We start from the raw sequence: 15,710 nt of genomic DNA on the forward strand, positions 1-15,710 counted from the left end.
CTGTCTTGACAGTGGGGATAATGATGAAGACTACACTCCTACAACACGTCGGCACTATCCAGTAAGCTACCGACGCCCCTATTGCTGCTGGTTTCATCACCTGGTTAGGAGTGTAGTCTGTACGCATCATGCACAGACCCCATGCACAGAGGTGCCGCCTTGCCGCAGCAGCCATGGGCTCAATCCCAGCCTGCGGCCTGTGTCATTCCCCCATCCTCTATTTCCCCACTTCATGCTGTCCTAAAGCAACAGGCCAAATAGATAATCATATAAAAAAAAAAACAGCAGTAATAATGCTATAATTTCGTGTAGAGTTTCAGCTTTTTGCCGTTTACACATGACCATATGTTTGTGAATGTAACCATGTGTACAAGATGTGTATATAATGTAGATAAAAATGTCTGCACTGTTATATAGTGATTTCTTTTTTCTACACCAGGTGATGAAAGCAGCAATAGTACTGACAACAGGAGCAGCAGTGTTGAAGACTCTGATGGAAATCACGATGCTCTTCCTAGCACCAGTGTTCTAAGTAAAAAGCTTGAGCTCTGTTTCACATTGGATTATGATAGTTGGTGTTATAGTCAGGACATTGAAAAGAATTGAGTGGCATCAATAAAATCTACATACCTGCGACGGGAAAATGTGTTTTAATATGTTTTTTTTTTTACAATTTTTTTCCATTTATTCCTGTTGTTGCTAATTTGTATCATACCTAAATGTATATCTATTCTATGTGCAAAAGAGAAATTAATATTACATATACATACATATATACATATATATATATATATATATATATATATATATATATATATATATATATACACACAGTACAGGCCAAAAGTTTGGACACACCTTCTCATTCAATGTGTTTTCTTTATTTTCATGACTATTTACATTGTAGATTCTCACTGAAGGCATCAAAACTATGAATGAACACATGTGGAGCGACTCCACTTGGGGACACATTTAAAGTTTTTGCAATTTTCTGGACTGACTGACCTTCATTTCTTAAAGTAATGATGGCCACTCGTTTTTCTTTAGTTAGCTGATTGGTTCTTGCCATAATATGAATTTTAACAGTTGTCCAATAGGGCTGTCGGCTGTGTATTAACCTGACTTCTGCACAACACAACTGATGGTCCCAACCCCATTGATAAAGCAAGAAATTCCACTAATTAACCCTGATAAGGCACACCTGTGAAGTGGAAACCATTTCAGGTGACTACCAATCCAATCCAGGTTTTCCGGGTAGCCCAGCGCTCCGCAATTCAAGCAATCCATTCCAGTGATCCGCTCCAGCTCTTACTATCAATCCACCAGGCCAGCATGCAGACGGCAGACACACACAAAGGGTAGGAGGAGTAGCGGTCAATTTAGTTAACTATTTGTTTTCTGCTCTGGTTTTTTTGAGAGTGATATTTTTATTTGGTTTACATTCTTACTGTTTAATAAAGAGCACTAATGGCATTGTTTTGGGCACAATTAGTGAAAGTGGAGCCATGGATGGACTATTGCTTGTTTAAACAGTTGTACAATATTGTGTGTGGTTTTTTGTCCCCTCTGTTGATCCCAGGAAACAGCAGCACCAGGCTGGCACTGACACTACTAAAATAACTGAAAAGGAAAGGCTGCATTGTTTGTTAAATGTCAACAATGTCTTGTGGTGTTAATCTATTTTTTATTTATTAGGGGGCCAAAGCACAAGTGTGTGGAGTCTTGCTGCTATTTTAATTTCAATGTTAGACATTTTAAAGATTTCTTGTGTTGATTTATTTTCTATTTATTAAGGGGGCAAAGCAGCCAAAGGAAACCAGCTATATTTTTTTTTTATTTAATGTTAATGTTCAAGTTTAAAGTTTGTTTATTTAACCCTGTTAACAATAAACGGGTCAGTTTCTCATACCAACTGTTGTGGATCATTTTAACTAACCCGATAAAGTAGTTGTTCTTGTTAGAGTAATATCGCTTGATCAAACCTTTTCTAACATGACTGACAACAAAATAAGTGAATATGTATAATACGCGCTTGGATCGGATCAGTATCGGTATCGGCCAAAACTCAAGGCTGTAATATCAGTATCGGATCGGAAGTGAAAAAGCTGGATCGGGACATCCCTAATACATATATATATATATATGTATATATATATATATATGTATATATATATATATATATATATGCATATATATATATATATATATATATATATATATATATATATATATATATATATATATGTATATATATATATATATATATATATATATATATATATATATGGCGCACATGTGTAAATTAACAGTCCCTTTATGCTGCCAAAAGTCGTAAAGAAAGCAAGGAAAGAACATTTAATAAATCCTTGGGGGGTGGGAGTGGCAGTGGCAGGGCAGAAATCTGAGAGCAGAAATTCCACGAGCTCACAGAAGCAGTTTGAGCGCGAGAAGAAAAGCCAAAGCTCAAGCAGGAAATCTGTGCGAGCAACATGGTACCTGAGTGCGAGCAACATGGTATCTGAGTGCGAGCACACAGTTTGAGCAGAAGCAGAGTAGATCTAAGCGCAAGCAGAGGCTATTTGAGGGTGAGGGCAGGGTTTGAGGGACAATATTAGAAAATCTGAACGTAAAATGAATAAATAATGCTCTCAAACTGATTAACCACTCTCTTGAATAAAGATAGGGATAAAGCCATAACTAGGCCATAAGCAGTTGAGAATGGAGCGCTCCCATGCGAAGTTCAAAAATTCCTCCGCAGATCTCTTTATACAAGTACGTCGAGCCTCCTTTACTTATTTATTTTTTGCCTTTATTCACTGATGTAACGTTTTTGTCCAGATATTATGTGTGATATCTTTGTATATTTCTTCAATAATAATAATAATATTTAAAGTGTATGAAAGGCCCGAATCCTGGCCCGTTATCCGTTTTTTCCATTTTTCATTTAAACAGAAAATCGGAAATCGGAAAACGAGTCGTTGTTCGTTTTTTCATTTTGGTTCTGGAAACAAATATTGAAAAAAGTCATTATTTTGTTTTTTCATATTTGGTTTTATTTTGAAAAACGAATGAACGAATGATACATGGATTCAGAAGTCCAAGTAGAGCAGGTGGGAGGGGTGGTGGATGTGTCCAACAACCACCGACTTTTACCCGGGAGGCCGGTGTTCACTTCCTGTAAGACTGTATAGCTAAACCCTGTTCTTTTTTCCTAAACCCAACCACGTACGTGTGGTAGCAAAACCAACGTGCATTTGTTGTTGAAGGAAAAAAAACGTTAATTCGCTGTGTTATACCGACGTAGTGCCTTTTTTTGTGTACAGATGCAGCCACTTCAAATTTCCGTTTGGCCCGTGGTAGAGCCCTGACCGATCTGTGACAGGTCCCTGTTGTCACCTGGCCGGGCTCGTAGCTCTAATGAGAGCCCCCGCGATGACATTAAAGTGATATGGCTGGGAACTGAGTAATAGTACAGCAAGAACAAAACTGTGTTTGAATCATTAGTCTTAGCGGCTGAGTTTATCTGCAGTGGTAATGATAATAATGTCATACACTAATAAATATAGTAAAATACACTGCCTGGCCAAAAAAAAAGTCACAACCAAAAAAAAAGGTCATACACTCTAATATTTCGTTGGACCGCCTTTAGCTTTGATTACAACACGCATTCGCTGTGGCATTGTTTCGATAAGCTTCTGCAATGTCACAAGATTTATTTCCATCCAGTGTTGCATTAATTTTTCACCAAGATCTTGCATTGATGATGGTAGAGTCTGACCGCTGCGCAAAGCCTTCTCCAGCACATCCCAAAGATTCTCAATGGGGTTAAGGTCTGGACTCTGTGGTGGCCAATCCATGTGTGAAAATGATGTCTCATGCTCCCTGAACCAGTCTTTCACAATTTGAGCCCGATGAATCCTGGCATTGTCATCTTGGAATATGCCCGTGCCATCAGGGAAGAAAAAATCCATTGATGGAATAACCTGGTCATTCAGTATATTCAGGTAGTCAGCTGACCTCATTCTTTGAGCACATACTGTTGCTGAACCTAGACCTGACCAACTGCAGCAACCCCAGATCATAACACTGCCCCCACAGGCTTGTACAATAGGCACTAAGCATGATGGGTGCATCACTTCATCTGCCTCTCTTCTTACCCTGATGCGCCCATCACTCTGGAACAGGGTAAATCTGGACTCATCAGACCACATGACCTTCTTCCATTGCTCCAGAGTCCAATCTTTATGCTCCCTAGCAAATTGAAGCCTTTTTTTCCGGTTAGCCTCACTGATTAGTGGTTTTCTTAAGGCTACACAGCTGTTCAGTCCCAATCCCTTGAGTTCCCTTCGCATTGTGTGTGTGGAAATGCTCTTACTTTCACTATTAAACATAGCCCTGAGTTCTACTGTTGTTTTTCTTCGATTTGATCTCACCAAACGTTTAAGTGATCGCCGATCACGATCATTGAGGATTTTTTTCCGGCCACATTTCTTCCTCGAAGACGATGGGTCCCCACTATCCTTCCAGTTTTTAATAATGCGTTGGACAGTTCTTAACCCAATTTTAGTAGTTTCTGCAATCTCCTTAGATGTTTTCTCTGCTTGATGCATGCCAATGATTTGACCCTTCTCAAACAGACTAACATCTTTTCCACGACCACGGGATGTGTCTTTCGACATGGTTGTTTAGGAAATGAGAAGTAACTCATTGCACCAGTTGGGGTTAAATAACTTGTTGCCAGCTGAAAGATAATCGCCCATGCAGTAATTATCCAATAGGAGGCTCGTACCTATTTGCTTAGTTAAATCCAGGTGGCGACTTTTTTTTTGGCCAGGCAGTGTAGTAATACCATTATAATTATAATTTTAATTACCATTAAAATTTTATTATTACATTATAAATGTAATTTATGGTGCTGTTAGATTGCTGTTAGACCACCCCACTTCATTTACAAAAAGTGCGAAAGACGAGGGTTTTTTTTTTTAACCTCAGCGAAAATGTTTCAAAGACAAATTCATGGAAGCGATATTTCACAAGATCTGATGCAAGAGGAATTTGGGATAAGATGTCTATTACTATTTATAACACTAGAACAAGGGGTCATTTTTACCCCCCTGCCATTTTGAAATGCTTGTAACTTTGTCACAATTAAACTCTAACATCTGTCTGCGAAATGACAGACACACAATCAGATGGGGGAGAGGTGATTGAGGGAGAGACAGATGGGGGGGAGACACAATGGTGGAAATGAGAGAAGAAGAACTGGATGAGGGAGAGGCCGATGATTCGTCCTTTTCACCTGGGGAGGAGGAGTCATCTGAAAAAGGCCCAGGCCTCCGGTGGCAGAGGCTCCCCCGGCTTTACCCTCACAATCACAGCAGCCCTCTGATGTTGTGACAGGCAAACCCACACTCTCACAAAACACATTTACTAATTCTATGTGTATACATATATATATGTATATATATTATGTATATATATATATATGCTGGTGGTCTTTCAAGGAGGGGAAGCTCATTTTCAGCCTACATCATAAAATGTGTCCGTTTATTTATACGTAAATTCTATGTGCAGCTTGCTAGCTCACTCGCTAGCTGGGGCTGCTGCGCGACGCTAGTGTGACCGCCTGTGAGTGCTTTGGGACGGTGGAGCGGCTCACAGCAGCACCCGCTGCTTGTTGGGGACAGTAACTGCAGAGCGACAGAAGTCAGAGTCTCCAAACACGAGTACAGTCTCCAATAACACCAGAAAAAGATGCTAGATTTGTCGCTAGTCATTTTTAACAAAGAAAAAGTCACTAAGAGGATTGGAAAAGTCTCCAGATCAACTCGGAACAACGGAATGAAACTTGAAAAATGCTCCGGTGGTGGTTTATATTTCAAGATCGCTGATTCACTCATTTCGCTGTCAATCAAAAAGGGATTCAGCCGCAGACAGATCATCCAATCATCATGCAGAAGCCCAGCGTCCAGGCCAGCCGAGGCCAGCCCACTGCCCCATAGACCCCCAGAGACGCTGAGCGTCCGATGGGCGGGACAAAACCGAGCATTTATCCAATGACTGCCTAGTTTCGCTGCAGTGGAACAACCCACTCTATGTTTCCCCATGGAAGTACATATTTGACCACTTATTTTTTGACATTTTAGGGGAAGCTGAGCTTCCCTTGCAGTCTTAGAGCAATCGCCACTGATACTTATGTCCTTCAGTAGTTTCTAGCAGGTTTACTGCACTTGCGAAACAAATTTCATTTATTTTGTATAGTGTCGGATCAACCAGATCTGTGTGAGAACCATTCAACTGGAAAAGACGGGACTGTGTGGAAGCATATACGGCCGGGATTACGCACTGGGAGAGCGCAGTCACAGAACATCTTGACTGAAGTAGATGACCCAAATGCACATGCACGCCGTAATATTGATGACCATTCATGTGTCTGATGGATCGTGTCATGCTGCAACACAACGTGTGACTGTGCAGTGAGAGAGGCGCGTCGATGTGGAGCGGTGCATGGTTGCCAACACGACCCAGCTACTCTTCATTCTGGAGCTCTGCAAACAGCTGGGCAGCGAGCACATCACTGTGAGTCTTCTGTATGCAGAACACAAGCTGCAAAGTTGGCTCCCTTGCCGACCATCCCCCGGCAGAGGAGGAAGAACCGTTGTGTGAAGGGCAAATGTGCAAAAAAACAAAACTACAAAAACGTGCATGAGGTGCTGCCGAGCAGCGTGTGGCCAGTGCACCATGAAAATGTACAGTGTGTGTGTGTGTGTGTGTGTGTGTGTGTGTGTGCTACTGTAAATAGTTACCAGTAAATAGAGTGGATGCTCTGTTTCTTTGTGTAAAACAATATTGTTCAAAAATCGTTTATTTCAATCCAAATATAACTTATTAAAATGTTCAATATTTTGTCATTGCTGTTATTACAAATTACAAACTACATAAAACTAATTGAAAATAGCTATTTTATCAAGTCTTTCTCATCACTTTTTATAATGACAAAAATTAAAAGCTTATCTGCTTCAAGAAATGACAGCTTTGCCAAGTCTGATGCTGTTACAGCATGGGGGGTAAAAATGACCCGCTCTGGCGGTTCTAGGGGGTATTGGAATGTTGGCGGTTCTAGTGTTAAATGTGTTTGTAGAAAATTCTGAATTAGTTAATTAAGAATTTGTCACAGGCAGCTTTCACAAACTTGATGAAGTTTCCCTATCTTAATAACGCAAAAGGAGCGCACGTGAGATAAAGTGGTGCTGTTTATCTTTGAAGGTGAGGTAGCCCCCACACATCATTAACATTACCATGAATCTTTTTGGTCTTACTGAATGTGTGAATGTGCGATCTGAACAGCTTTCCAGCCCCCACAGTCACACACATCATCACACTGAGTGAACTGTAGGACTTTTGATGCAAACATTCAACAACACACCGTCACTGTCAATGTCTTAACTACGGCATTAAAGTGACATTTTACAATTCTTCACATTATAAACAAAAAAAATTATTATGTTTCTAAATTAATGTTAATGTTATTTTAAAATTTAAGTCTCTTAATGAGCATTTTTTTCAAAATGTAATTATTTTCAGGCACTAAATTATTTTCAAAACGTTTCTCATTATTCTGAGAGACTAACTCAATATTTTCAGATAGGGGAGACCTGGGCCAATTGTAACAAAATTTTAGGTTTTCCATTATAACTAATGTGTTTATAACACTGATGCTGCAGCAGATAAAGGTGGTCAACTTAATAACTTAAATAATGCTGGGTGGCCTATTGTAACCTGTAATAATATAACCCAGAAACGAATTTATATTATTGTACAAAAGTACTGTAACTAATAGGCCAAGCAAAATCTTTAAAATAAAAGTAGTGCAATAAATGTGTAATATTCGCATCTGAGACAGTGGAGTAGATTAATAATGTAGCATAGAATGGAAATACTACTACTGTACGTAAAGTACAAGCACATCTAAATCTTTGTTAGTTTTTGTGTTTCTTTGAGGGAAGCGCCATCTCCCAGATCATAGGGGCGGCAGACCAAGGCAGCCCCCTCACTCTGACATCTCTCCACTTCTCTCCAACTGCTCGGGGCCCCTCGGGGGATTAATAAAGTATATAAAATTAAAATTAAATTAAATTAAATTAAATCTCATGGTGACTCCTTGTAATTGAATAAATGGGCGTGTTTCAGTGGAATCAAAGCCAGTGGAAGTTGGCTGGACATTGGAAGGCTTCCAGAAGGCTTTCGGAAGGCCTGGAAATTTGAAGTGCCTGCATCTGTAAGAGACTGTATGCAAACTGGACATTTCCTGTGAAAACGAACTATATTTTGAAAAGACAAAATGCATGTAATAGGCTGAAGTTGAAGTAAAGTGATGAGGTCAGAGTGAGAATGTGCTGTTTCTGACAATTGGGTTGCTTTAGCGATGTCATCATGTTCCCAAATCTGTTGTGTTGTTATGTTATTATCTACATCTACAATATCATTATGAGCTATTAGAAAAAATGGCTCATTGACAGCTGAAGTAATCAACCTATTACTCAACCTCATCTACTTTTAGTTGTCCTAGGAATGGAATTCTTCAGTACACACGCTTGATTCAAGTACTTTGAGTATATTTGATTTGATCTCTTATTTCTTTCCTTAAAGTATGTGTCAGGACCTCCAGTATACAGCATGTCAGATTTCAATTACCCCTTACACACCTCAGTAGTAGCTGAAACCCTAAAATGCCCAATCAAACTACCATGGCAGAGTGATTCCCTATGGTGATACATTCTTGGTTTGTTTATAGTCGAAGTCATGTGTATAAAGCATGCTTCATTAGTTTTGTTTTGTTTGTCAGTATCTTTAGAAGCTGCCGAGAACATTATGCCAAGCTTCCATGTTTCCTTTCCATCTCACACTCTGACCTCAGTGAAAAACTCCCTCTGCTACTGTGTCAGGATCATGCCACAAGAGAAAAAACACCATTTTGTTTTAGCCATCATCCTCTGTTTTCTCCATCACTCCTCGTGTAGTACAATAAAGTACCTGGGAAGCTCCTGCATTTTGAAGCTTCACAGACAATAATGGATTTGAATAAATGAAGTGCTTTGCAGGCAACTGACAGTGACCCATGAAATAAAAAGCTACATTAAAACATAATAGCAGTTCAATAGCTGCTGATATCCGTTTCTAAACACATATCCATGTGTAATGATGGATGTTCTTACTGAGAAGCTCACCAAACATCACATTGAGCCAATACGACTATAACAGCTATGGAGGTTTCTGTCCTTTGGTTGTTATTTGCAAACATAAATTACAAATAACTTATATTACTAAATATTTGTCATAATGTTGTTAATGAGACCTCAGCATTTGTTCAGTATTTTCAACTCACCTTTGCTATTTTGACAAAATGGCTCAGTATTTCTGCTCGGATTTTCAGCGTCTGGGCAGTTAAGATTTCTCTCACCAGCCAAAAGCTCACCTGAAACATAACAACATAGAAACACACAACACACATGTCTAGCTGTAATTACAATGCCATCACTTTAGAATTGCACTTACATGAAGTTGTGCACTTGTTCACGAAAAGCAGCAGAGGACACTAGATCCTATAACATAACATAACTTTGATGACATACTCTGGACATTATGGCACTGTGTAAAGGCTGAGTAGATTAGTGAACAGCGTTTGATGTGTAAAAGTGAAAAAGCTGAATTTCCCCTCAGGGGGATTAATTAAGTATATAAATTAAAATTAAATTAAAATTGGTCGAGTCCCATTTACATGCCCGCAACAGACTGCATTATACAAGAAAGTATTATTTGCACGTTTCATGTTTACAGCACATTCTTAAAGGGAAACTTCCCCTATTTTACATGTCAGTATGTGTTTCCAGGTAGTACTACTGCATATGGGAAACCTGTTGTATAAACCCTTTGGTGTGTCAAGAGAGAGCTGCGTGAAGACTGATAAATATGTCACTTGAGTCAGCATCAGTGTGGTCTAAAGACTACAAGTTTGAAAACTCCTCAAAATTCCTACTCCTCACGTCAAATCAAGTCAGTTTTTTTTTATATAGCCCAATATCACAAATAACAAATTTGCCTTAGGGGGCTTTACAATCTGTACAGTATACGACACCCTCTGTCTTTCGACCATCGATTCAGATGAGCCTGCCAAAAAAGGGATCTTACTATGGAGAGGCATGTAATAGAATAAGCAGCTCTGACGTGCTGACGTATTGCGGTAAGCGAGTTGTGTAATTTCCGGTGTTTCTGTGACAGCGTCTCTGTACTGCTCTAGTGAATTCTACTAGCCTGCTTTCTGCTTTCTCACTTCAGCTGCTTTAACGTCTACTTCAAGTCTTAACCCACACTAGTTCTGTTTAAGCACTTATAGCTCTCCTCCTTTTTACGACTTCCCTGCTAATCTCTTAGCCGGTGTTTGCACGTTACTAGCCTTGGTAGCTACATTAGCTTTACAGTTAGCGATGGCTTCTCCCTCTGCTCTTTCTTGCTTGGTGTGCCAAATGTTCAGTTATGCCTCTGCCTCCTTTAGCGACAGTGGTAATTGTAACAAGTGTAGCTTATTTGCTGCGTTGGAGGCGAGGCTCAGTATATTAGAAGCGCGGCTCCGCACCATGGAAAATCATTCAGTAGCTGCCGTTAGCCAGTCCCCTGTAGCCGGTATGGAGCCACATAGCGTAGCCTCTGCTAGCGGTCCTCCGGTAACACCCATTCAGCAGAGAGGTTGGGTAACTGTTCGTGAGAGGCACAGCTCCAAGCCGAAGCCTACGGTTCACCACCAGCCTGTTCACGTTTCCAACCGCTTTTCCCCACTCAGCGACACACCCGCTGAGGATAAAACTCTGGTTATTGGCAGCTCTATTCTGAGGAACGTGAAGTTAGCAACACCAGCGGCCATAGTCAAATGTATCCCTGGGGCCAGAGCGGGCGACACTGAATCAAATTTAAAACTGCTGGCTAAAGCTCAACGTAGATTCAGTAAGATTGTTATTCACGTCGGTGGCAATGACACCCGGTTACGCCAATCGGAGGTCACGAAAATTAATATTGCCTTGGTGTGTGAATATGCAAAAACGATGTCGGACTCCGTAGTTTTCTCTGGACCCCTCCCAAATCTGACCAGTGATGACATGTTTAGCCGCATGTCATCATTTAATCGGTGGCTGTCCAGGTGGTGTCCAGTTTTCATAGTTTTATACAAACGGTGTCTGTCCCCCGACTACCTAAATTATTTAAATCTAGAATTAAACATAGAGGAGCTGTGCATAACAACCTCATAAAAATTAAAACCTCTTCTGTGACAGAAAGACAAAACAGGAGAATTAAATGCGGACTGTTAAATATCAGGTCTCTATCGTCTAAAGCAGTGTTAGTAAACGAATTAATATCAGATAATCTTATTGATTTACTCAGTCTCACTAAAACCTGGCTGTGTCCAGATGAATATGTTAGTCTAAATGAATCCACTCCTCCCAGTACCCACATTCCTCGAGGCAGCAGCCGAGGAGGGGGAGTTGCAGCCATTTTTAACTCTAGTCTGTTAATCAGCCCTAAACCTAAACTAGACTATAATTCATTTGAAAGCCTCGTTCTTAGGCTTTTACATCCGACCTGGAAAACCTTGCAGCCACTTTTATTTGTTACAGTGTACCGTGCTCCTGGCCCGTATTCTGAATTTGTTTCTGAAATCTCAGAGTTTTTATCCAGTTTAGTTCTTAAATCAGATAAAGTTATTATTGTAGGCGATTTTAACATTCATGTCGACGTTGATAATGACTCCCTGGCTACTGCGTTTATCTCATTATTAGACTCCATTGGCTTCAGTCAGGGTGTACATGAACCCACTCACTGTTTTAACCATACCCTCGATCTAGTTCTGACGTATGGAATTGAAATTGATAACCTAACAGTCTTTCCACAGAATCCCTCGCTATCGGATCATTATTTGATTACTTTTGATTTCTTTTTACTCGATTACACGCCACTCAGCAACAGTTACTATACTAGACAGATAGTGCTGTCGCAAAATTTAAGGAAATGATTACTCCGTTGTTAAATTCAATACTAAGTCCCTCAGTAACAGAGGTTTCCCGTACCAACTTTAACCTCTCCCGAATTGATCATCTAGTCGATAGCGCCGTAGGCTCACTGCGAACAACACTCGACTCTGTAGCTCCTCTTAAAAAGAAGTTAACAAACCCAAGAAAGTTCGCTCCTTGGTATAACTCTCAAACCCGTAAGTTAAAACAAATATCGCGAAAATTTGAAAGGAACTGGCGATTAACCAAACTGGAAGAATCTCGTTTAATCTGGGCAGACAGTCTCAAAACATATAAGAGGGGCCTCCGCAATGCTAGAGCAAACTATTACTCAGCTTTAATAGAAGAAAACAAGAATAACCCCAGGTTTCTTTTCATCACTGTAGCCAGGCTGACTGAGAGTCAAAGCTCTATTGAGCCTTGTATTCCTTTAGCCCTTAGCAGTAATGATTTTATGACCTTTTTTAATGACAAAATTCTAACTATTAGAGGCAAAATTCATGACCTCCTGTCCTCTAATAGTACCTATCTAACCTCAAACACAGCTGTAAGACCTAATATATATTTAGATTGCTTCTCCCCAATTTCTCTTCAAGAATTGACCGCAGTGATTTCTTCATCTAAATCATCAACGTGTCTCTTAGACCCCATCCCAACTAGGCTACTTAAGGAGGTCTTACCTTTAGTTAAAGGGCCAGTGTGTAATATTTGGCATGGTTTATTGTCAATCTGAATCCGAATATTCTACCCATTAATATGTTTATACAAGTGTATAATCGCTATAAAATAAAATTCGTTTGGTTTTCGTAGCCTTACAATTATGCTTTTATATATATATATATATTTATATATATATATATATATATATATATATATATATATATATATATATATGTATATATATATATATATCAAGGGCCTTGCTTTAGAGAGGTCGCCATCTTGCGCCGCCATGTATGTACGGCAGACCGAGCGGACAATCCAGCCAGCCAGAGAACGTGTTTCGCGTGTATAAATGAACCAACGAAGACAGCGGAAGGAAGGAAGAAGGAGGAGGAAACAGCAGAGAGTGTTAGTAGTTCGTCGATAGAGAGTAGTGAAAAGTTTTTTTAGTTATAAAGTTTGCGAATGGACCACACTTACCACGCAACAGGAGAGAATGAACCCGAACCGTCATCTGTGAGGAAAAGAAGACGCAACTTTACTCCTTGTGATGCACTGTGGTGCTTTTCCTCCTGATGATATATCTCCCCAACGATGGTAGCAGTAGCACCGAATCCCATTCTGTGCATTCAGCCTCTCTTCTCGCCCGCTCAGCATCAAACACATGGAGTTCCTCATCTGTATGCTCCAGCTCAAACAGATATGGCTCTGGGTCGTGTCCGCTACAAGAAACTCTTCAAAATCGCGTTCAAAGTCGTCCATTGCAGCTACTATAGTCCGGAGATATCGCTAGGCTAAATAAACAGCTGAGCTCTGTTTACCGGCTACGCTGTCAGTCAGTGTGTGGGCTGGAGGTTGGTCGAGCAGAGAAGGGAGGGGGGTCCCCACTCGGTATGGTAAACGAGTATGTGTGTAAAGTTATGAAGTGTGTCTATTATGCTAGAAGAGTCAGAGTTTGGGACGGAGTCTTTTACACCCTGGAGTGTTACCGGAGTTTTTGGAGTGCTCAAATAAACGGGCCTTTTTCCCGAACGCTCCTCTGGTCTCCTGCTCGTGAGTGATTCATTACAATATCGTAACATGGCTTAGATTTCTAAATAAACATTCACCTCGTCGCTAGATAGACCTACTCCTGAAAAATTCGTGTGCAGGGCTTTTTGTCCCTACGAGGCCGCCGTCATTTACCCGACGGGAGGGGTGAGCGAGTGAGCCCTGCAATCTAGAATTTGACCACTGATGTCACTGTTTTCAACCCATTTTACACACTGGCCCTTTAACACTCATATATTAGATATGATCAATATATCCTCATTAACAGGCTATGTACCACAGTCTTTTAAGGTAGCTGTAATTAAACCTCTCCTAAAAAAGCCCACCCTGGATCCAGAGGTGTTAGCCAACTATAGACCAATATCTAATCTTCCCTTTATGTCAAAGATCCTTGAGAAAGTAGTCGCAGACCAGCTGTGTGATCTTCTCCATGATAATAATTTATTTGAGGAATTTCAGTCAGGATTTAGAGTGCATCATAGCACTGAGACAGCACTAGTAAAAATTACAAATGGCCTTCTGATTGCTTCAGACAAAGGACTCGTCTCTGTACTTGTTTTATTAGATCTTAGTGCGGCATTTGACACAATTTAGCATCAAATTTTGCTACAGAGACTGGAACACTTAATAGGCCTAAAAGGTTCTGCACTAAGCTGGTTTAAATCTTATTTATCTGATCGTTTTCAGTTTGTTGACGTTCATAATGAATCATCCTTACGTACTAAAGTTTGTTTTGGTGTTCCGCAAGGTTCTGTGCTCAGACCGATCCTATTCACTCTATATATGCTTCCTTTAGGTAACATCATTAGAAATCACTCTGTAAATTTCCATTGTTATGCGGATGATACACAGTTGTATTTATCTGTGAAGCCAGAAGAAAGTAATCAATTAACAAAACTTCATAATTGCCTTAAAGACATGAAAACCTGGATGAGCACCAAATTCCTGATGTTAAATTCAGACAAAACTGAAGTTATTGTTCTTGGCCCCAAACAACTCAGAGACTCATCTGATGACATAGTTTCTATAGATGGCATTGCTCTGGCCTCTAGCACTACCGTAAGAAACCTCGGAGTAACATTTGATCAAGATTTGCCTTTTAATTCTCATTTAAAAAAAACCTCACAGACTGCATTTTTTCATCTGCATAATATTGCGAAAATTAGGCCTATCCTGACCCGAAAAGATGCAGAAAAATTGGTCCATGCTTTTGTTACCTCAAGGCTGGATTACTGTAACTCCCTATTATCAGGTAGCTCTAGTAAGTCCTTAAAAACTCTCCAGCTAATTCAGAATGCAGCAGCACGTGTACTAACAGGAACTAAGAAACAAGATCATATTTCTCCTGTTTTAGCTTCTCTGCACTGGCTCCCTGTAAAATCCAGAATTGAATTTAAAATCCTACTGTTAACTTATAAAGCTCTAAATGGTCAAGCTCCATCATATCTTAGAGAGCTCATAGTGCCATATTATCCCACCAGAACACTGCGCTCAGAGAATGCAGGGTTACTCGTGGTCCCTAAAGTCTCCAAAAGTAGATCAGGAGCCAGAGCCTTCAGCTATCAGGCTCCTCTCCTGTGGAATCATCTTCCTGTTGCGGTCTGGGAGGCAGACACCGTCCCCACATTTAAGACTAGACTTAAGACTTTCCTTTTTGATAAAGCCTGGCAAGCTTTGATAAAGCTTGCCAGGCTTGCCTTGTACTAGCCCCTAGTTAGGCTGACTTAGGCCTAGTCTGCCGGAGGACCCCCCTATAATACACCGGGCACCTTCTCTCCTTCTCTCTCTCTCTCTCGTATTCTATTACTGCATCTTGCTAACTCGGCCATTCTGGATGTCTCTAACTCGGCTTCTTCTCCGGAGCCTTTGTGCTCCACTGTCTCTCAGGTTAACTCGTATTGCAGCGGTGCCTGGATAGTGTGATATGTGTGGTTGTGC

General features: G+C 40.4%; 1 protein-coding gene across 7 annotated transcripts in view; it reads right to left on the reverse strand.

Annotated features, from left to right (window-relative positions):
* The window catches only part of LOC117269845 (ras-specific guanine nucleotide-releasing factor RalGPS1), a 345,328-nt gene that overhangs the window by 275,208 nt on the left and 54,410 nt on the right, over positions 1-15,710 (reverse strand). For all 7 annotated transcript variants that reach the window (XR_013488122.1, XR_013488120.1, XR_013488121.1 and 4 more), the window contains one exon: positions 9,386-9,475. Coding sequence is in view for 4 of the 7 variants with exons in the window: in XM_078161979.1 (XP_078018105.1) it covers positions 9,386-9,475 (90 nt within the window). In the remaining 3 variants the exon portion in view is untranslated. The remainder of the gene's footprint in view (positions 1-9,385; positions 9,476-15,710) is intronic.

The sequence above is a fragment of the Epinephelus lanceolatus genome, chromosome 19, assembly GCF_041903045.1.
Source record: "Epinephelus lanceolatus isolate andai-2023 chromosome 19, ASM4190304v1, whole genome shotgun sequence".
Taxonomy (NCBI): Eukaryota; Metazoa; Chordata; class Actinopteri; order Perciformes; family Serranidae; genus Epinephelus; species Epinephelus lanceolatus.